Source organism: Sorex fumeus, unplaced genomic scaffold (assembly GCF_029834395.1).
Source record: "Sorex fumeus unplaced genomic scaffold, SorFum_2.1 ptg000008l, whole genome shotgun sequence".
In the NCBI taxonomy this organism is placed as follows: domain Eukaryota; kingdom Metazoa; phylum Chordata; class Mammalia; order Eulipotyphla; family Soricidae; genus Sorex; species Sorex fumeus.
In genome coordinates, this window is record NW_026606065.1 from 9,606,798 (window position 1) to 9,630,935 (window position 24,138).

At 38.2% G+C, this 24,138-nt stretch overlaps 1 protein-coding gene across 1 annotated transcript in view; it reads left to right on the forward strand.

Annotated features, from left to right (window-relative positions):
- Positions 1–24,138, forward strand: part of COL12A1 (collagen type XII alpha 1 chain) — a 132,254-nt gene that overhangs the window by 23,560 nt on the left and 84,556 nt on the right. The window contains exons 9-14 of the mRNA XM_056109705.1: positions 237–527; positions 905–1,507; positions 2,990–3,262; positions 6,302–6,574; positions 8,901–9,173; positions 19,619–19,891. Of these exons, the coding sequence (XP_055965680.1) occupies positions 237–527; positions 905–1,507; positions 2,990–3,262; positions 6,302–6,574; positions 8,901–9,173; positions 19,619–19,891 (1,986 nt within the window). The remainder of the gene's footprint in view (positions 1–236; positions 528–904; positions 1,508–2,989; positions 3,263–6,301; positions 6,575–8,900; positions 9,174–19,618; positions 19,892–24,138) is intronic.

The following is a 24,138-nucleotide window of genomic DNA, read 5'->3' on the forward strand; positions in this document are numbered from 1 at the left end:
TTTTTTTTCTTTTTGCCACAAATTTCTTAGCTCCCTGATTAAAAATCATCTATTCATTGCCTTTTTTCCCCTTTTGGATTACTGGTGGAATGGGTGGGGAGTTGCATTAGGAAAAGTCTCTCTGATGGATACATGATTAATTTGAAAAGGGATAATTGAAGATCCAAACCTAGAGACTTGGTTCATAGGGTTTTGTCTCACTGTCTTAATTGTTGTTCTGCTTCTCACTTTTAAAGTTATTGAACCTCCTTCAAATTTGGTTGCGATGGAAGTTTCATCAAAATACATTAAGCTAAGCTGGAATCCATCTCCCAGTCCGGTGACTGGCTATAAAGTGCTCCTCACACCCATGACCACCGGAAGCCGACAGCATGTTCTCAGTGTGGGGCCCCAGACAACCATGCTTAGCGTGCGTGACCTGTCAGCAGACACAGAGTATCAGATAAGTGTTTCTTCCATGAAGGGACTGACAACCAGTGAACCGGTTTCAATAATGGAGAAGACTCAGCCAATGAAAGTTCAAGTGGGTAAGTGGGTGTATGGGTGGGTTTGGAACACGTGACAGTCCTTTAGACAGTAGGACTTACTGATTCAGGTTTAGTTTTATTTTATTTTTTGTTTTTGGGCCACACCTAACAGTCCTCAAGATTTACTCTTGGTACCCCTTGGAGGGGCTCAAAGGACCATATGGGGTACCAGTAACTGAACCCAGGTTGGAGTTGCACCAGGCAATCCACCCATATCTGCTATACTATCTATTTCTCCAGTCCAGGTTTAGTTCTTAAACAAAATATTTCCAGTAGTTTACTTTTAAAGAAGCTTCCTTACCAAAAGATCAGTACCTGTATTTTTATGATTAATTCAAATTTGCTGAACTTTAATAGGATTTATTTATTTTTTACAGAATGCTCACGTGGTGTGGACATTAAGGCTGACATTGTGTTTTTAGTTGATGGTTCCTATAGCATTGGAATTGCAAACTTTGTTAAAGTTCGAGCCTTTTTGGAAGTTCTTGCGAAGAGTTTTGAGATTTCACCGAATAGGGTACAGATAAGTCTTGTCCAGTATAGCCGGGATCCGTATACTGAGTTTACTTTGAAAAAATTTAATAAAGTTGAAGACATAATTGAAGCAATCAACACCTTCCCCTACAGAGGAGGATCTACAAACACTGGCAAAGCAATGACATATGTCAGAGAGAAAATATTTGTGCCTAGCAAGGGTTCAAGAAGCAACGTACCAAAGGTCATGATTCTTATCACTGATGGAAAATCTTCAGATGCTTTCAGAGATCCTGCTATAAAACTTAGGAACTCGGATGTTGAAATCTTTGCAGTTGGTGTGAAAGATGCCGTGCGTTCAGAGTTGGAAGCTATTGCCTCTCCTCCTGCCGACACACATGTGTTCACAGTGGAAGATTTTGATGCTTTTCAGAGGATATCTTTTGAACTTACACAGTCTATCTGCCTTAGAATTGAGCAAGAATTGGCAGCTATCAAGAGAAAAGGTTAGTAGACCAGATAGCGTAAAGGCTATCTCTATGAGCAACTAAGCATCTTTAGTTTTAAAATTGTATGTAATATGCTCTTATCTTTTTTACATCTATTGAACATTGATTTATATCTGTTAAAATGATCAGGTGGAGTTTATTTAGCTAAACAATATGACTTTCTCCTGCATATACATCATGTGTTTATTGCTGTAAATAAGTCATGAGATAATGTTTCTGAACTTCTCAAGCAGACTGGGGGCCAACTTTATCATGCCAATATCTTATACAATAATCACGAATTGAATATTCTTTGAGTTAGATACTGAATAAAAGGTGAAAAGCATATAGTCCAGGCCATTTGAATTTTCTTTATAGATTCACTTTCTGTGACCATTTTTTGCATTATTTTTATCTTTAGAATACCATTTTCATTTTTCTTCATTTGTTCAATTCTATTTTTCATTCAGTTAAGGCTTCTTCTTCTTCATCAAGACTTAACTGTTTTAGTGCTACACTTTCATATATTTACATGCATAAATATGTTAATAAATATATTTAGTGCTAATATGCTTTCATATAAGGCTATCATATGTATACTACTGTTAATAAATTACACTGTCTTGTCTCTCTAATTTGTCTGTTCCATGAAGACAAAAAGTGTGCCCTAAGTATTGTCTTTTTTTTAATAATGTAATTGAACAAATATTTTTTCTAGGAAAATTCTTTAATTATTACTTTAAATATCTGGTTACTATCAAAAGGTGATATTTGAGGGCACAATAGGGAGATATGGGATTGTGTATGTGTGTGTGTGTGTGTGTGTGTGTGTGTGTGTGCACGTGCATGTGCATGCATTTGCTATGGATTGAACCCAGGGCCTCATCTACCTGTGGAAGGCAGGCACTCTACTACAGAGCAGCATCTCTGCCTCAAATGGGAATATTTGGATGGAAATCTTAAGTTTGTTACAATTCAGATTTTCCAGTTGTGGGTAGGCTTTTTCTGTTACTTCTTTGCCTTAGATTAAGAAGCTGAAATTTCAAATTTAAAGTTAGTTATTTTTTTTAATTGGTTTTTTTTTTCTTTTTGGATCACACCCAGCGATGCTCAGGGGTTACTCCTGGCTCTGCACTCAGGAATGACTCCTGGCGGTGCCCGGGGGACCATATGGGATGCTGGGAATCGAACCTGGGTTGGCCGCGTGCAAGGCAAACGCCCTACCCGCTGTGCTATCACTCCAGTCCCTAAAGTTAGTTATTTAAACCGCAGATCATAGTATTGTGAATAGTCAACATACATATCAGGATCATCTTTTAGGACTGTGAGATGTTCCCAAAGCTCAATAATGATGTGTATAGTATTTAGAGTATTGGTCTTAGTGACCATACTTCCAAAATGGTACAAGCCATTAGAGAAACATTTAGTTATGAGGTCAGTTTTGCTTTATTGATGAAAAATTTTTAATAATTTTTTTTCTCTTTCTCTTTTTTAAAATAGCTTACGTGCCTCCAAAGGATCTTAGATTTTCTGAGGTGACTTCTTACAGTTTCAAAACAAATTGGTCTCCTGCTGGAGAAAATGTTTATTCATACCACATCACCTACAAAGAAGCTGCTGGGAATGATGCAGTTACCGTGGTGGAGCCAGCATCCAGCACCAGCGTTATCCTCAACAACCTGAAGCCAGAGACCCTGTACTTGGTCAATGTGACTGCAGAGTATGAGGATGGCTTCAGCGTTCCCTTGTCAGGAGAGGAGACCACTGGAGAAGGTGTGAGGGTGTTTCTGTCACTGTTTTCCCAAGCCCAGAAGTTTATGGTTGAATGGAGTTACAGTTGGAAATTACCACTGATTTCTAGTTCTGAATGGTGACTGGTTTTCTCAGATTCGGAACTTTAGAAAACACATCTTGGGGGTAGGGAGATAATACAGGGGTGAAGGTACTTGCTTTGCAGGTAGCTGACCCAGGTTAAGGAGAAGTCTGGTGTGGGTTCTTTCCTGCCAAACCAGATCAGACTAGACCAAGCCACAGCTATTCGTAATTTTAAAAAGTGAAAAAAAGATTTTTGGGAAAAACCCTTTATTTTGGATAAATTTGGGTTACGTGATGTAGAGAACTGTTAATAATTATGGAATTAATTCTTGTAATACTGCTTATCCAGCTTTTCTGTCCATGGTTCAGCAATGCCATTTGCTGAAACTTCTGTCATGTACAGTACTTCTTTTATTTTAAATTTTTAAAAAATTTTTTATTAGTGAAATACCATGAGGTACAGTTGTAGATTTACAAATTTTGTGCTTGGGTTTCGATTATACAATGATCAAGTACCCATCCCTCCACCAGTGCTCATTTTCCACCACCATGGATCCCAGTATCCCTCCCACCTCCATTCCCCCCCATTTCACCCTGCCCTTTTGTTCTCTCTCTCCTTTTGTTCTCCTGCCCTTTTGTTCTCTCTCTCCTTTTCTCCAATGGTCTGCAAGAGAGGCATTGAGTGGCAGTCAGGTTCAGTCCATAGTCTACTTTCAACATGTATCTCCCCTCCTGGGAGGATCCTCCAAAACCCCTTTATTTGGTGCTCCCTTTTCTGTCTGAGCTGCCCTTTCCCCTAGAATGCCTGGCTGGCCTCTAAGCCATGGAGTAATCCTCCTGGTACTGATCTTAGCTATTATTGGATATTAATCTCCTATTTTGTTACTTTATGTCCCCCAGATGAATGCAATCTTTTTTATGTCTATCCCTCTCTTTCTGACTTATTTTGCTTAGCATGATACTTTCCATGTGGTACCACTTGTATGTAAAATTTCATGACTTCATCTTTTCTAACAGCTACATAGTACTTCATTGTGTAGATGTACCAAAGTTTCTTTAACCAGTCATATGTTCTTGGGCACTCAGGTTTTTTCCAGCTTCTGGCTATTGTAAAGAGTGCTGCAATGAACAAACAAGTGCAGATGTCTCTTCGACTATACTTTTTTTGCCTCTCTGGGATACATTCCCAGGAGTGTTATAGCTGGGTCAAATGGGAGCTCAATTTCTAATTGTTTGAGAATCATCCATACTGTTTTCCAAAAGGGCTGAACCAGTCGACATTCCCACCAGCAGTGAAGGAGTGTCCCTTTCTCACCACATTCGCGCCAGCACTGGTTGCTTTTGTTCTTTTGGATGTGGGCCAGTCTCTGAGGTGTCAGATTGATGTACAGTACATCTGAAATCTTCTCACTTCATATATAGATCTGATGGCAAATATTTATCACCATGTTTTTTTTCGTACCTAACATAAGATTTTTCATTTAGAACAATCTTCAGTGCACATTTTGGTGTATTGATGGCAACATTGATGGCAACATATTATTATATTTCCATCACTGTCATCCACCTCTAGAACTTTTTTATCTTGAAAACCAGAATGTACTCATAAACAGTTCCTTTCCGTATTGACACTGGTGCCTATCATCCTATTTTTAATTTTTCTTGTTGGACTATTATCGGTGCCTCAGATGAGTGGATTCACATAGATTTTGTTTAAAAGGGTATTATTGATCAAAAATCCCGTAGCCATTGAGGATTGACATTTAGCTTTAGGGAGAATGGCTTGCGTGTCTTTCTAAAAGAGAATGTTTCCTTTCAAAAGTCTAATTTGTAATAATGCATTTGATTTGTCTCTTATATTCAGGAATTTTTTCCTGAATGTAAAAAAAGGGTATTATTGAGCCAACAGTATTTACATACAGTCCAGTTTTTGGTCATTAGGTTGCCTGCATAGAATTTGGTAGTGAACTTTCAATTCTATTATCTGCATGAAATCTGAGATTAAAATCTTTTTAAATCAACAGGGACATTTTTAAGTCCATGTCTTTGTTAAGCTAGCAATTATTAAGTTCCTGTCATGTGTCAGACTCTGTGGCAATTGCTGCTCATGAATTGTCTCATTGAATTACTTCAATAATTCTATAACTGGCTGCATTTTTACTACAGGCTAATCTGAGTCTCAAAATGTGTATTTGTTATGCTTCAGAGGATTCAAACCCATTAGTTTACTTTCCATATTTATTCTGAAAAAGTTAGCCTTTCTTTCTATATAAAGTTTGAATCATGGATGTAAATCTGTTCGCTGATATTTTTTATTTTTCCTTAAGTATAAACTTCTTTTCTATTTACAGTAATCTATTGTTATGGTTGATATTAGGTAAATTTTCAGTTGAATTGAAATAGATGCAGAGATGCTGGGCCGTGATTTTCCCTTAGTGGATTGAGAGGACAATAAAGTTCATTTTATTTTTCCCTGAATGTGTTATCCATTGTACAATTTGCCCCTTGAATAGATAGGTCATGACAATTTCATTTGGCTTAATAAAAATTTCAATTAAGACTGAATCTAAGAGCATGTACTCACAGTGCTATTAAATCTCAGTATCTATATTAAGTATTAGGTATTATTTTATTGCTTTTTTGAGAAAATTATTCAGAGTGAAAGTCTTGGTTACTTATATTTGAAGAATGAGTGATACAGATTCTTAAATTTTGTCAATATAAATTTACTATTTAATAGAATTTTATGAAAGTTTACTAATTCATGCCTTGTTACTTAACTAAAATTTTAAGAGCATAATTTTTCTCCTAAAGATTGTAGAGCATTTGTTTTTAGAAGTAAGTCATATAGAACTAAATGAATTCAATAACTAGGATATTTGTTCAAAGTCTGGTCATGGGCTTGTCTGGAGATTAAACTGTAATTTAATGGTATAAGTAAGCTGGTTTTTGATTTTTCATATACAGTAAGTAAACTTATTTATTTTTAAATTTCAGTAAAGGGAGCACCTCGAAACTTAAAGGTGACAGACGAGACCACGGATAGCTTTAAAATCACTTGGACTCAAGCTCCAGGGCGAGTTTTAAGGTATCGAATTAGATATAGACCAATTCCAGGTGGAGAAAGCAGAGAGGTTACTACACCAGCCAATCAGAGGAGAAGAACATTGGACAACTTGACTCCAGACACAAAATATGAAGTTTCTGTAATTCCTGAATATTTCTCTGGACCTGGCACACCATTAACTGGAAATGCAGCCACTGAAGAAGGTAGAGGAAATATGTTGACCATATGGTAACCGCCAAGATCTTAAGTTTCCGGGGAAACTTTAGACAACTGTTTAGACAACTCTTCAGATAACTTAAATGAGAAACTTTGTCTCATTTACTGAAGATTTTAGACGATAGCCCTTTCAGACTTGATTGATTCAAAACGGTTGTGTCAGTGGAACTTATTTGCATTCCAGTGTCTCCTACATCCCTCCACTACTTCCCTCGGTGCAACTTGGCTGATGAGTACTTCCTGCAGAGTCTTTCATCTTCCCACCTGCTTTCTTCATCTTTGCCTTAGAAAGTCACTTCTCCCATTCTCTTTCTAATGGGTCATCTAGAACTTTTTTTGTGCTGTGTACGATAAAGAAATCTAGTGACTATTTTTCTGAGTAGAACTGAGGCTGTCTCCTTAGCAAGCTTAGTGGAGAATATCAGTATTTTTAAAATTTATTTATTTACTTAGTAATGAATCACTGTGAGGTACAGTTAGACTTACAAACTTCTGTGCTTACGTTTCAGTCATACAATGATCAAGTACTGAATATCAATAGTTAGGTGTTTTCTGGGGCTGGAGCGATAGCACATTTGGTAGGGTGTTTGCCTTGCACGCAGCCCAGCCAGGTTCGATTCCTCCGCCACTCTCGGAGAGCCTGGCAAGCTACTGAAAGTATCTCACCCGCATGACAAAGCCTGGCAAACTACCTGTGATATATTTGATATGCCACAGTAACAAGAAGTCTCACGATGGAGACGTTACTGGACCTGCTCGAGCAAATCGATGAACAATGGTAGGACAGTGCTATAGTGCTAACAGGTGTCTTCAGACCCTTCAGAGTGACAATTCCTCTCAGAAAAGTCAGCAGAAGCCAGACATTAGCATTGATAAGAGCTGGGCTACCCCTGAAGCTATACTTCACTTAGGCTATTTCCTTCTTAATTTTTGTTGTTATTGTTGTTTTGCTCCTAGGATATCATTCTAATCATAGTCATATTTTCAACATATCAGCATCTTAGCAGACCATTAAACTTTAGATGGTGGTGGCATCACAGAAGAAACTCCCCCCCCCTTTTTTTAAAAGTTTTTTTCCCTCTTAGAGATAAAAATTCTAGATATTGATATATTTTATAGTGTTTTGTTTTACTCTTGATTTTGTTTTTTTTTTTTTTGCTTTTTGGGTCACACCTGGCAATGCACAGGGGTTACTCCTCGCTCATGCACTCAGGAGTCACTCCTGGCAGTGCTCAGGGGACCATATGAGATGCTGGGAATCGAACTTGGGTCGGCAGTCTGCAAGGCAAACACCCTACCTACTGGGCTATCTCTCCAGCCCCTTGTTTTACTCTTAAGGTAAACATTGTAGTTCTTTTACAGGAGTGATTCTAACGTGGAAGGTTAAAACTTAAAAACTTAAAAAAATCATTTATTTAGCTACATAGTCTTTAATAACAGAGTTTTGGGCATTAAATGTTATACTTTGAACCCATCAGCAGTTTCTTTCTTTGTTTTTGTTTTTGGACAACTCCTGGCAGTGCCAGGAGCAGTAAACCCTGAGGCTCTGTGCTAAGGGATCATTCCTGGTGGTAATCAGGCCACCTTATGAGATGGTGGAGTTCCAACCCAGATTGGCAGTGTGGAAGGCAGAACACCCTACTTGCTGTACTATCACTCCAGTCCCCCATCAGCAGTTTTTATGTCCTTCCACTAATGAGCAAATGTTTTTTCCCTCTCTCCACCATGTCTCCTTAGCAAGCTTATTTAATTTTTTTAAAAGTTACTATAGTTTGGATTATATATTTACCACAGTGTTTACTTTTATGGTTCTGATGAGCACACCTACGTCATATTTAAACCATTGGGATGTCCAAGGCTTTTGACCAGTGCCCTTTCTAACATAAAAGATTATTTGGATTATTTACCACACTTTGGTGGTAATCAGGGTATACTCCTAGCACTGTACTTAGGGATCACTCTTCTTCGGTTCTGGAGACAATATATAGTGTTCGGGATTGAATCTGGATCAGCCACATGCAAGGCAAGCACCTTACGCACTTATTGTCCCTCTAATCCCTAACATGAAAGATTTTACATGAAGGATTTCTAATGTGTCAACACAGGAAAGGAATTGTTCATCATTTACTTTGCTTCTACTGTTATTGCATTTGGGCTGCTTTAGAAATGCATCAACTCTGCTGGCTCCTCAAGGGTTTTAACTGTCATAATCTCAACCTGGATTTAAATATGATATTGCGCACATATGCTAGAAAGGATCTTACAAGTCTTTTTATTAAATAACTAATTTTATGTGTTTTTTTTTAAATAAAGTTAGAGGGAATCCTAGAGACTTACAAGTTTCTGACCCTACAACATCAACTATGAAATTATCTTGGAGCGGAGCACCAGGAAAAGTCAAACAGTACCTTGTCACGTACACTCCAGAGTCAGGAGGTGAAACTCAGGAGGTCACTGTGAGGGGAGATACAACCAGTGCAGTGCTGACAGGACTACAGGAAGGAACCAAATACGCCTTATCTGTAACAGCCTTATATGCATCTGGGGCTGGAGAGGCCCTTGAAGAAGAAGGAAAAACACTTGAAGGTAATTACTGCCCTGCATAGAATCCCTCAGCTTGTTTTTGGTTTCCATTAGGAAGTTTAAAATGTTTTCAAAGAATGAAATCTAGAAATTTCTTAAAAATAGTTTGTGTTGAATAATAACTCACCATCAATAGAATTAAGCAACTCAAAAAATTAAATATGTTTTGGAAGAAATGGATTGGGGAGATAAAGTCAGAATAAAGTCAGAGCAATATTTGTATGGTGCCAGGGCTGGTTACATGAATAGATGTGTGACAGTCGAACAATTAGGGATTGGCCACCCCTTCATCCAAAGGGAAATATCTTTGGATAAAGATGGTTTGGATTGTTCCAGGAAAACCTAGCTCCTTTCTCCATTCAGGAGCAGACAGGAACCCTTTTCTGACTCTCAGTCTATTCCATTTGCCATGCATCAGAGTGTTTTTAGCTTGCAAAATTACGAGAATTCAAGTTTTGTTAATTTTCTGCATGGTCTCTTGTAGGAGAACATTGGTTGGTCCTTTCTCCCTTCTCATAGGAGCTGAAGTTTATTGGTTACACCCATCACCAGTGCTCCCAAGGCACTTCGATTCCTCTGTGTTTATCTGTAACTTCTCTCCTGTGCTTTGTTTCCCTTATCTGTTAATCACTTATATCCCCAAATCAGACCCTGTTACTTCTAAGGACTCTGAATTTTGTATTTGTAAGTCAAATATTGCTTTTCTCTTTTCCTTATGTCCTTTGCATAGTCTACTTTAGAGCAATGCACAGGAGTTACTCCTGGTTCATGCACTCTGGAATTACTCCCGGTGGTGCTCGGGGGACCATATGGGATGCTGGGAATCGAACCCGAGTTGGCGGCGTGCAAGGCAGACGCCTACCCACCGTGCTATTGCTCCAGCCCCGAGCAATTTCCTTTTTGTATAGACACAGGAAGATAGTTAACGCCATGCTTTTGTAACTTGGGAGTTAATTGACTCTGAATAATATTTAATACTGGGCATCTGCCATGTTTCCTCAACTTAAGCCTCAGTTGCCCTTAGTTTCTAGCACCCCAAAAGCAGGGTCCCGGTGAAGGGACTAGATGGACCCAGAACAAGCTGTAAGCTACCCTGGCATCCAAACGGGTCAGGTCAAGTGCCATAAAACTTTACAGTAAGAGCATGCTTGTGGACAAATTCTGCCGTGACCCAATGCTAAGTGAATGGACAAAGATCCTGCAGGAATTAGGAAGGACTGATCTGGCCTGAGGACTATAGTCTGGGATCTATAACAAGAGGAGAGCCAACCTATAAGCTTCATGTATCTCTTACCGTGTCCATACAAAATAACGAGAGAGATGATTAAAAAGTAAATCTAAGATGATTGTTTATGGAAAGGAGAAGCGTGCCTTAGATGAAATTCCACACTTGAGAAGATCTTCTGGAAGGAGGAGATCTTTGTCTTAGAAGAGCGTCCCTTGAAGGAAGGATTTTCCGTATATTGCGCTATCTCACCTCATTGTAGTTGCTACTCTCAATCCTTGAAAGTTGGGCTCTTGACTAAGGCAGTGATACTGGGTGCAGGGAGTTGGGTGTGGGCAAAGTAGGAGATGGGAATGAGGGGCAGCATGAGACTGGAACAGGCGCCCCGGGGAGAACGGAATAAATGGTGGGACTGAGACTGGGATAAACAGTGACTGATCTCCAATCAGCCTGGCGGCCCTGTTCCCTCTTTAATGTGTCTGTTGGTGGCAGCTGCAGTCTGGGGGGTGGGGAAGTGGCTCCTGGCCACTGAATGCATGTGGCGAGAGAGCCCATGCCACATACTATTGAATACTCAGTCTCTGAAATCCAGTTCCAAATTTGGAGTTAATGGTTGTTTGCAAAGAACCATCAACAAGGGTGGTAGCCCTGGCGACTCCAGCACAGCAGGGCCCAAACACTGGGTCCTCACATGGAACCGCCGGTTCAGTGGGCCAAGAATCACAAGGACTGACCCTGGGTCTCCCTGAACACAACGGGATGTCCCCCACCAAAATAAGCATCTCAACAATACGGAAACTGTTTTCTTGGTGCTACAGAGTTGAATGGATTCATGGTTTTTTTTTTTTTTTGGTTCATATTTATTAAGGTCTTTAAAATGTATAATGGCAGTTTGGACTCAACTACAAAATCAATGGTATAAAAGAAAATGTAAGTAGTTTAATTACACAAGAGAACGGATTGTAATGTTACAAAAAGAGTATCAATGAATAGTTAAGATGATATTGATTTGGTACTTTAGTTTGGGGCTAATAATGATGTCCAGCAATAGTTTCCCCTTTAAAATTGTTTTTGTTTTTGGGGCTGGAGCGATAGTACAGCGGGTAGGGCGTTTGCCTTGCACGCGGCTGACCCAGGTTCGATTCCCAGCATCCCATATGGTCCCCTGAGCACCACCAGGAGTAATTCCTGAGTGCATGAACCAGGAGTAACTCCTGTGCATCGCCAGGTCTGACCCAGAAAGCAAAATAAATAAATTAATAAATGAATTAAAAAATTGTTTTTGGTTTTTAGGCCATACCCATTACTCCTGGCTCTGCACCCAGAAATTACTTCTGGTGTTGCTCAAGCACCCTAACCACTCTACTATTTATCATTCTAGCCCTGCTTTCTCTATTTTCTTTAATTTTTTTTATCATCACTGTCTTTGTTATATCCAGTGGTGCTCATAGGTTACTTTCAGCATGGTGCTCAGGAATAGTTATTTTTTTAATTAAAAATTTTTTTAATAGTGAGACATCATGAAGTACAGTTGTAGACTTACATATTTTTGTGCTTGGGTTTCAGTTATACAATGATCAAATACCCATCCCTCCACCAGTGCCCATTTTCCACCACCACGGGTCCCAGTATCCCTCCCACCCCCCATCCTCCCCATCCCACCCTGCCTCTGTGGCAGGGCATTCCCTTTTGTTCTCTCTCTCTTATTGGGTGTTGTGGTTTGCAAAAGAGGCAATGGGTGACAATCATGTTTAGTCTATAGTTTACTTTCTGCATGCTTCTCCCATCCTGGGAGGATCCTCCCAACACCTTTATTTGGTGTTCCCTTCTTCGTCTGAGCTCCCTTTTCCCCTAGTATGTGTGGTTGGCCTCCAAGCCATGGAGTAAACAGGAATAGTTCTTGGCTGAATTGAACCCAGCCACCGGCACACATGGCATGTGCTCTACCTTTTTGATCTAATCTCACCCGCCTACCACTGTGTTTAAAAAATGATTTACTTTAAATGATTGCAGAAAGGAAAGTGATTCTTTGTATCTTTTGTAATGGGAAATCATAGTTCTGTGAAGCAAAATATTCATTGTAATTGGCAGGTCTAGGAATATGGAGGATTGTGCATGTTTTAAGGAAGGACAAGATTCACACCGGGCAATTTTAACTGAAGCTCGTGACTTACTCTTGAGGGAATCTTATCCTTCCTTAAATTAAGCATATCTATTGAGCTGTTCTTTTTCTATATCAGGTATATAACTAAATTATTTATAATTTTGTAGCTTTGCACAGGAAGTATAGGTATTCTGCCAATTTATATTGACGTATGAATGTGCACACATATTTGATTAGAAGTTATCTCTAGGGAAGATAAGTGGGTAGTAAAATAAAATTAAAAATTTTTCCCCCATTGGCCAGGTTTAGTCAGGTGTAGAGCACCTGCCTATACGTGTGAGTGCCTGGATTCAATTCCCAGCACGACATACACAGACACACACACACACAGACACATAGTCACACACACAGACACACACAGACACATACAGTTACACACACAGACACACACAGTCACATACACCGACACACAGACACACACACAGACACACACAGACACACACAGTCGCACACACAGACACACACACACACACAAAATTTTCCCCCCATTTCCTGGAAAGGAGAAAAACTAGATGATTTGCAAGTTCACTTTTACAAAAGTAGCCATTTCATAACAATATTTTTCCTCCATTTCCACCAAAGCTCTTTACTTCTGTGGTGGATTAGATAAAAAGGCTGCCAATCTTACACATCTACCCCAGTGCATTATGTGTGGTAAACTGACAAATATGTGAAAACATAGTTGTGACTAAATTAAAATAATAGGAGATTTTGCCCCTGGTTATTCCATTTCATTTTATTATATTAGCTCAGCCAAATTCACATACCATATACAGAATAGGATATGATGGTAAATGCAGGGAATGGAAAGCCCAGAAAGAGCGCCAGGCAACTGCTTTTGAGGGCTGCTGTTTTTCTAATTTGTTTTCCTCTTGGGAGAGGAGGTGCTAAGTGCAGACCTTGAAGGAATGTTTCTTCCATCCAGAGTTAGCCGGCAAGAGCATTCTGTGGAGTGAAAATTTTACAGATTGCCTGAGTGCATGCTACTCAGTGAAAGAAGAATTAAAAAATACTTACTGTAGTCTACAACGGTCCCTAATTTGAATCCTTTTGCTGGTCCATTTTTGAAACATCGCCAGTGATCAAAAAATTTTCCTGTCGCTGGAAGAGAGATTTATTAGCATTGGCTTTGGGAAGTTCATGGTTGGCTCTAGACCTGCATGAAACTGAATCACAAAGGCAGAGTTTATTACTATTTCAGATTCAAACTTCTGAGGAATCTGAGTACAAACCATTAGGTTTGATTTATATTATTTTTTTCTCCTGTTGTTATTATTAAACTAGATAGACTTAATGTAATTACTAAAACATTATGGTACATAAAAATGCACTTTAAGTCTTGATGAAGTTTTTAGTTGGCCTCCAGTGTTGAGGGAGCAAAATCAAGTCTTATAAACTCGAAATGAATAATGCCCATTTTTATTCAAACATCATAAATGAATGAAAATTTCAGCTTAGGCTTTTATATTTGTGAGTGTTATTTTTGACTGTGGAAAAGATGACTTTTAAGAATTCCCTTTGTTTCCGTTGCTGTGGCAACCTGTCAATGCCCAAAACTTGAATGACTTCCTGTATAGCAAACCAAGCTAACTCAGTTGACATTTTGGTACAATGCGTTTTTTTTTTTTAAGTACATCACAGGAATTCTTCTGCATGATGTTGAGTAACACAGGGCCTCTCCAAGATGGACTAAATAAGGCCTCTGTGTTACCCTAGATTTATTGCTGGCTCATAATTTGAAAAGTCAGGCATGCAGGGTATAACCACTCCGGTGTTTCCAGGGAACTTTGGTAAAATTTACCAAACAGTAATTCATATTTCCTTTTCTAAAAATTAATTGCTCATCAAAGAAAAATCTAAATCAAATTGGAGAGGTAACACTTATGAAAGAAATTTCACACAAGCTTTGAAGTTAAAGTTCTTTTTTTTTTTTAATTTAAGAGGTTTTAAAGAACTATGTAGTGCTTAAAATGACTAGGTTAACCTATCAATAGTGAACTTTGTCCTTTAGTATAGTGGATCTAATTCATTGGTTGTAAATCAAGTGTGTTTCCACATAAACATTATCCAGAAGCAGGTCTTCTGTATTCTGCCATGGAAAGTTGGATGACTTTTGAGTTGAGCTCCAACGGAAAAGACAAATTGATTTAGAAGAGGGTTTACATTACATTTTCAATTTAACTTCTATTTTTGAAAGTGATATGTGAAACTCAGCGAAAGCTGGCTAATCACAACCCATAAGTTGAAATACAGTTTTTTTATTTTATTATGATTAATTTTCAAGTATCATCAGTGGCTAAATTGGGTTATAACTATATTTGAATTGGATGGCGATTTGCTTTCAGAAAGCAAATAGAAAAGGACTAAGGAAATTAGGAAAGTTACTTAAATCAGGCATTAGTCCTTTGGCTTTATCTCTGGAAAACTTAGGAATCAAACCCTTGTGGATGGTCAGATCTTGAGGCATGCACCTGTCTGCTACTCCCCACAGTAGCAGCACAAAGATGCTTGCAGGCATGCATGAGAAAAATGTCCATTGGTTATATCTGAATGCATTTTATAATCAGAAGTGCTGGGCACCAACATTTCAAAAACGGGTGAACTTAGGTTTCAATTCATTTGAAGAAAGGTGATGTTGGCCTGAGGAGGTGCCCCAAAGGGTTGTAACTGATTGCTTTCATGTGGGAGTCCCTGGTTCAATCCCTAATACTGCATGGTCCTTTGAGCAGAGCCAAGAGTAACCTTTCTACCACCCTGCCAAAATAAATAAATAAAGAAGCCAATGTAGAAAGGAAAATCAGTGTTGTATCTTATAATTATAATGGTGTTATACTGAAGTTTTTTAAGTTTGAAAACAAAATGTACAGTTCAGTATATTAGACCAAGGCAAATATCTGGCTAGATAATTCTTAGATTGCCCCCAACTTCAGGAAAATGTGATAAACTCTTGAAATCTTGAATAAGAAGCATGTATTGAGAACCATTTCCTTTCCTTTTTAGATAGGATAGAGAGGAGTAGGTCGGAGGGGTGAGACAGAGAAAGAGAGAGAAAGAGAGAGAGAGAGAGAGAGAGAGAGAGAGAGTCATAGTCGGAATTTAAAGGATTCCTAGTAAGTTGTCATTACACACTCCAATTTAACTGAGTTGGGCATTGGTTGATCTTTGACTTACTTGTCAATTTTATGAATGATTAGATTCAGTTCATTATTTTACTGCTGAGAACCTCAGGGCGCCAAGAGAAATAACATGCAGTTTAACCACTTGAGACCTTCCAATTATAACATAGGGTGCAATCCAGTTGCCTCCTCCTCCTCCTCCTCCTCCTCCTCCTCCTCCTCCTCCTCCTCCTTGTCCTCCTCCTCCTCCTCCTCTTCCTCCTCCTCCTCCTCTTCTTCCTCCTCCTCTTCTTCTTTTGTAATCTAACACTTGACCAAGTCAAAATGTTTTAAACCACAACAGTTTATAGGTCTCATAAAATTTAATTGTCATGTTATATTATCAAAAGTCTTGACTTTAATGAAACAATTGGAATACTTAACCCCTTTGCTTTTCTGGAGAAAAAAAAGTTTATTAAACTATTTGGCAATGATATAAAATGAATATTTACAAATATTCTTCTCAAGTGTACAGGTTGACAAATAGGAAACCCACAGAAAACAGTTTATCCTTTCATCTTGGCTTCTGAATTGAGATGTCCTTATTTTTATTTTTTTGTCATTAGTACAGACTGTTGCTTTGCTGGTGGCCATAAGTAATGCGTTTTTGCACCACAGGCAAAAATTATACTTGTTTTTATGAGTGGATTTTATTTTCTGTAATGAGAAGCTCATGTTCACTCAAATTAGTGTAATGCCATTAATTAGAATTTAGGACTTTTTTTTTTTTAGTTTTTTCTTTCCTTGGGCCACACCTGTGGATGCTCAGGACTTTCTTCTGATCTCTGTGCTCAGGGATAAATCCTGGTGGTGCTAGGCGGCGGCGGGGGGGGGGGGGGGGGGGGATATGATTGAACTGAAGTTGGCTGCATGCAAGGCAAGTGTCTTAACTCACTGTACTATCTCTCTGGTAAGCTATCCCTCCAATTTCTAGGATTTAGAAATTCAAAAATTTATCCATTTATTTATTTATTTATTTATTGCCACATCCAACAGTGCTCAGTGTTTTACTCTGTTTTTACTATAATCCGTGTTTTACTCTTGACTCTGTGCTCAGGGATCACTCTTTTTTTTTTCTTTTTAAATGAGTCACTGTGAAATGTTAGAGACTTACAAACTTTTGTGATTACATTTCATTCATACAATGCTTGAGTACCCATCCCTCCACCAGTGCCCATTCTCCATCACCAATGGTCCCAGTATCCCACCCCCACTCCCCCCATACACCCCATCCCCCTTTCCCTGCCTCACAATTCCTTTTATTCTCTCTCTTCTTTTGGGTGTTATGGTTTGCAGTACAGGTAGCAAGTGGCCATCATGTTTGGTCTGTAGTCTGCTTTCAGCACACATCTCCCATCCTGAGCGAGCCCTCCAAGCATTATTCAATCAGTGTTCTCAGGGATCGCTCTTGATGCTTGCAGGTCAAAACTGGGTTTGCTGCATGCAAGTGCCCTACCTACAGTGCGGTATCACTCCAACCCAGGACTTTTTAAAATTCAATGATTCATTTGTATCTTAAGATTGGTCTGCAGATTCTTTTAAGGACATTCATAAACATTGCAGAAGTCTTATTTTTCTTTGATATTTACTTTGTTCTAATTTTGGTCTTCAGTGTTAAAATTGTTCATTATAATCCATGGGAATACATATCTTCTAATGTAGCTTTTTTTTTACAACCCAGAAATATCCTTGTGAATGTATTTTTCTTCAGCCACAATTCTTTCTATTATTTTCTCACAGTGGAATCATTAGTCTGTGTTTGTGAGATTGATGTCTGTTGCCATGGAAATAAACAATGCCACAAATTCAGGGTTGTAGAATGTAGGAAGGAAATTAGGATGAGAAGTAGAACATTAGGGAAAATGAGAGGCTGAAACTATTGTTTGTAAATTACTCCACCGTTTATTTGGAAGATAATTACTAAGTCTTAGCCACCTTTGTCTTATGCTTAAATTTTATATTAATACTTTTTTTAGCTAATTTAAATTCAAAGTTGGTTTCAACTATAATTATTTAACCACAGATGCTCTTGATTGCAATTTAAGAAATTTTAGCATACGAGACACAGACAAAAAAGGGCATATATTAAGTAAATGGCACATCTTTATGCATGTGCAATTTAGGGATCAATTATTGGGGTATCAGTTAACAAAACAAAGTCAGAAACAAACAACCACCTCCAAACCAACCACCACAAAACCAACTGAACTAGACCAGAGAAACTTTAAATTTTTATAATGTGGAAAATAAAGAGATGTTTGGTCACTGAAGTAGCAAATACAGTTTGAGACAAACTTCAAATGAGAATTAACCTCAAGTACTTGGAGAAAATCTTAGTGTGTTCTTGAAAATAAGTATTCATTCTTGGTTGCAGTGAAATATGTAACTGATTTTACTCTAGAGATGAGATATCCGGTCAGAAGTTAAGGATATTTATTATGGAGTTAGAATTTTCCATTTGGCTTAGGTCTGGTCAGATGCCCAGTCTCTGTTGTATTTAATTTCCCCTCTGAATTCTACTGTATGTTCTTTTTTTTGTCTACCCAGATTTTTTTGTTTATTATCTTTATTTATATTGTGCTAAAATTTAATTTTTTGATTCTGTTTTTAAGATACTGTTTTGCCTTTGACTGAGTTGAACAGTAGCCTTCAAAATTCTCACAACAGCATTATATATCATTTGTTTGAATATACAAAATTACTGGTGAAATGTATGCCATAGAAGCAGATTGTTTTATATTTGTGTCATACAATGGCATAAACCCCAGCAAAGGTAGTCAGTATAAAGTGACTTGTATATTTATTTTACATTTAAAGTATGGAAAATGAGAATTTTATTGGAACACATCTGTGCCTCCTATTATATTAAGGTTTCCATATTTTTCCATTTGGGTTGTATTTTTGTTTAATGAAAGAGTCAAAACTTAGTAACAGACGTTTTTGATCAGTGAGAATAAGTGGTATGTTTTATTTTGTTGACTAGTCACTTTTAAGTTTTCCAGAAGAATTGGTGGTTTTTAGTTTTATTAGGGTTAAGCTTTATTGAAAGTTCCCACTTTTTTGGGTAACTGCATGAGGAACAGTTTACATAAAAATGGTTGTGGGAATTCATATTTGTAAGTGACATGATATTGTTGAAGGAATTGTATATTGTACACTAGGACTGAGCTTTAAGTTATTTAAATTAGATCAGAGAGAAATGGTGATGCTAAGGAACTCCAGAGCTTTCTGAACAATGGACTTTCAGAAGTTGAACTGAAACATGGTAAAGTTTTGGGATCTAGATGAATTTTTTACCCTTGGAAAAACTTTTTTTTTAAAATTTTTGAGATGGCTATAATTTTTTTTGGGTTTGTTCTTTTTTATTTTTATTAGTGAAACACCATGAGGTACAGTTGCAGATTTACAAATTTTTGTGCTTGGGTTTCGATTATACGATGATCAAATACCCATGCCTCCACCAGTGCCCATTTTCCATCACCATGGATCCCAGTATCCCTCCCACCCCTATCCCTCCCATCCCCCCCTTCCTCTGTGGCAGGGCATTCCCTTTTGTTCTCTCTCTCCTTTTGGGTTTTGTGGTCTGCAAAAGAGGCATAGAGTGGCAATCCTGTTCAGTCTATAGTCTACTTGGAAAAACTTTTTAAGGCATGCATTGCTTCCCATTTGGATGTCATTCTTGTCTTTAAGTACCTGACAGTGTGCTCTTACAACTCTTAGGGTCATAGGTAGGATTAGATTACTTCTAAACTTTTATTCAATCAATCTGTTCCACTGGCAGAAGAAACAGGCAGATTTGGACAAATCTAATTTGTGTTTAACAAGTTAGGATGTCTACTAGGAGGAATGGGTGTGAATATTATCTAATGGACATGAAAAAATTATCTTTTTATTTCTATTTTAGAACGTGGTTCACCTAAGGATTTAATTACTAAAGATATCACTGACACATCAATTGGAGCTTATTGGACATCTGCTCCAGGAATGGTACGAGGTTACAGAGTGTCATGGAAATCACTTTATGATGATATCGAGACTGGAGAGAAAAATCTTCCTGGAGATGCGATTCATACTGTGATAGAAAATCTGCAGCCAGAGACCAAATACAGAATTTCTGTATTTGCCACTTACAGCAGTGGAGAAGGAGAACCTTTGAGTGGAGAAGCCACAACTGAATGTAGGTAACATTAAGATTGTGTGTTGGTGCTTTTAGCTCAAGGGACAGGAAGTTTAGCCATTTGCTTTCTTTTTTTATGTGAATAATGATTTAAATATTAGGGATGTGGTTCAAATTCAGGTTCATTATACATTTAAGGGCTGGAGTGATAGCACAGCGGTAGGGCATTTGCCTTGCACGCAGCCAACATGGCTAACCCGAGTTCGATTCCTTTGCCCCTCTCGGAGAGCCCAGCAAGCCACCGAGAGTATCTCGCCAGCACGGCAGAGCCTGGCAAGCTACCCGTGGCGTATTCGATATGCCAAACACAGTAGCAACAAGTTTCACGATGGAGACATTACTGGGCCCGCTCGAGCAAATCAATGAACAATGGGAGAACCGTGACCGTGACATACATTTAAAAATATCAGATGTTGAAATATTGAATCACTACTTCAACTTACATTTTTCTTGTGTCCACCATCATCTCCTCATCCTTCTGATTTTGTATATAAGAAAACGAATTATCAGTTAAATATGAAACTACTCACTAGTTGTATAACTTATTCAATTAGTAAAATGATCAGGATTTATGGAGACAAAGAGAGTTCAGGTATAATTATAAATGTTTTACCTTGGGGCAAATTACTTAATCTTGCTTGAGAGTAAATCTCCTAATCTTCCTAATCTGTACAGTGTAGTCTTTTAGATTGTCATGATGATTCAATGAAACAACAAGGTGCTAATGACCAAGCTTAGTAGCAAACAAATTAGATGTATCGATAAATCAAAATCTATTGAGACTATGTTAATTGTGTACTCAAGACTAATCCTAGAATCCTTATTGCCACTGCACAATTCTGGTGATTCAGAATTATCTTAGTCTAATTAATTTCTTTCTTATGTGTAATTAATTTTGTTTATTTTGAGGCCACACCCAGTTCTTTGCTTGGGGTAGGGATATTACTCCCTGGTGGTATCTAGGGGAACACACGGTGCCAAGAATACAACTTGGTTTTCCTGCTTGCAATGTATGTGCCAGCCTATTAAGATATTTCTCCAGCACCCCAAATTATGTTTTTTTTTGAAGAAAGTTTTTCAAAGATGTTGGGCTGGAGAGATAGTACAACAGGCAAATCATTTGCCTTGTACATGGCTGGCTTGGGTTCAATTCTTGACACCAGATATGGTCCCCTGAGCCCTGCCAGAGGTGATCCTTGAGCTTCAAGAGAGAGCCCTGAACCCTGCTAGGTATGGCCTCCAAACCAGTAAGTGCATCAATCAATCAATCAATCAATCAATCAATCAGTTACCCCTCCCATTGTGTCTATTCCAATCAGAAAGAGTTTTCAAGGAGCTGAAGAGATTGCGCAACAGTTAGGATGCTTACCTTGTATGCAGCTGACAGGGTTCCATCACCTGCACCCCGTCTGGTCCCCCGAACTCCATCAGGAGTGATCAGATATGATCCCTGAGCTCAGAGCTAGGAGTTTGCTCTGAATACTGCCGTGGCCACAAAATTAACGAAAAATTGAATGAGTCTTTAAGTATTTGGGATTGAAAATCTGCATATACTATAAATTTTGGCCTAAAGCAAGTATGTTAGCATAAATTCTAAATAAAGTTTAATGTCTAAGAAGCTGAACATCTAAAATGTTTTCATATTTTAATTTTTTTTTGACTTGAGTGAACAGACAGCTTCTTTTTTTTTTTTTTTCTTTTTGGGTCACACCCGGCAATGCACAGGGGTTACTCCTGGCTCTGTACTCAGGAATTACCCTGGTGGTGCTCACGGGATGGTATGTGATGCTGGAAATCAAACCCGGGTCGGCCATGTGCAAGGCAAATGCCCTACCCACTGTGCTATTGCTCCACACCAGAAAGCTTCTTTTGAAGTAGGATCAGACTAGGAAGGAACGAAACATTCATTTTGTAGAGCATGAGAAGCCAAAAAGAACATTTCTTTGTTTTAATACCGTTTTTTTGGATGTGTGTTTTATTTTGTTCTCCTTATGGAAAGCAAACAGTTTAGGAAGTAGAGCTGTAGCACTGTCCTCCTATTTTGTTCATCAATTTGCTTGAGCGGGCACCAGTAACGTCTCCATTGTGAGACTTATTGTTTGTTAACTGTTTTTGGTATGTTGAATACGTCACGTGTAGCTTGCCAGGCTTTGCTGTGTCGGTGGGATACTCTAGGTAGCTTGCCAGGTTCTCTGAGAGGAACAGAGGAATTGAACCTGGGTCGGCTTCATGCAAGGCAAATGCCCTTCCTACTGTGCTATGGCTCCAGCCCAGCTTAGGAAATTTGAGAAGTTTCTGAGACATGGTATTTAGATGTGGATGTATCTGAAGGTGTGGATAAACTGGGCACAGTTAGTAGGTCATGCTCTTAAAATTTCTTATAAACTTCCCAGTGACATTTGAAGAACATATTCAGAATTATTTCACCTGAAACTTGAACACATAACATTCAGATAGTTGATATAAGGAAAACCATGCATATGGCTAAGAAGCTAGCAGGTGGGATATTGGCATAGGCCTATGAAAGGTAGTTTATCTGAAAGACAAAGAGACATTGGAAAGGATCTTGTGAAAAATTGCAAAAAGCATGAAAAGAACTTACAATGTGAGTGTTACAGCCTTTTATAGTTTGTAGAATACCTGTCAATGAAGTGACAAATCTTTCTTTTCACTAATGCGAAGCCAACACTTTTTCCCCACTCTCTTACTAAAACCCAGTTTTCCATCAAAAGTAGATGTTGAATTTATATTTACTTCATGCAAACTTGAAAAAAATAATTAAAATACTGTAGCACTGTCCTTCTGTTGTTCATCAATTTGCTAGAGTGGGCCCAGTAATGTATCCATTGTGAGACTTGCTGTTACAGTTTTTTGGAACAGACATGTATATTGAGATGTTGAACATCTTAAAGTATGAGGTCAACCTTAAGATGTTAACACTCTTAAACTTGTGATCCTGTTCTTATTTGGGAATTGACTTATTTTTAGCTAACACTCATAGGCCTAAGTAATTCCTCCCCCAACACCTCATTCTGATTTGTTGAAAACTGAGGTTTTGTATAAGAGAAAGATGTCTTATTTTATTGAAAAAAAATTAAGACATGGAAACAACATGTCAGAAGAACACATCTTAGCAAATTTTTAGCATGACACAAAAAAAGTGTTAGATCCATCCGAACTTATTTTATATTTTTGATAATTGGTAAATTATAATCCACATAAATTATTGTTTCATATGCTGTATGTTTTGCATAGTGTTTTCAAAATGATAGGCAAAGTATTTATATTTTTTATTTCAAAAATATGCTTTTCTTTGAATAATTTGCTTACCCAGAGAATAGTAATGAAGAATTTGGATTAAACTGCATAAAGCTGATATTTTCTAGAAACAAATAGATTTGGTTGAGATTTTTTTTTTTGGACACTCCTGGCAGTGCTCAGGGATTACTCCTGGTTCTGCACTCAGAAATTACATTTGGTGGTTCTCAGGGAACCACATGGGCTACTGAGGATTGAACCCAAGTTGGCCACATGCAAGACAAGCTCCCCACCCACTGTATAATCTCTCTGGTCGGGTTGAGAATTCTTAGTTTTATTCTTTTTTAAATCACAAAACTAGACATTGTTTACAATTTACTCAAGGTTGAAATTATACTTTTATATTCCTAAAAAAACATAATTCATAGTATTCAAGTAGATCTGTTTTATCATTGTTATTCTTGTGTTCTGTACAAATTGTTTGTATATATGGCTGCTTTCAAATATTTTCTTTTTATCAACTGATTTTAGTTGTTGCTTACACAATGCTTGAGGTAGTTTACGTGTCGTGCTTGGAGGTTGATTGGGATTCTTGTATCTGTGGATAAATAGTTTTCTAAAATTTGAAAATATTTGGGTTATTATTTTAAAAATGTTTTTATTCATTGCCCACTTTATGTTCTTTAGTAACTCCAATTATATTAGTCTGCTTGAACTTATCATGGGTCATGGCATGCTGTTCATTTTTCAAGCAGTTTGTTTTCTTGTTTCCCTTCCATTTCTCACCCACTCCCCTTCCCTCCTTTGGCTCTTCCTTCTCCTCCCCTCCCCTCCTCATGGTGTTCAGGAGACCAGGGCTTCTCTTACCAGTTCAGTGTGAGTGCCTTGGTTACGTGGTACTGCTCAGGTTCTGGGGTGCTGGGGATGACTCAGACCACCCTTGTGGTGCACAGGAACCTCCAGGGATGTAGTCTGCGATGCTTTGGGGA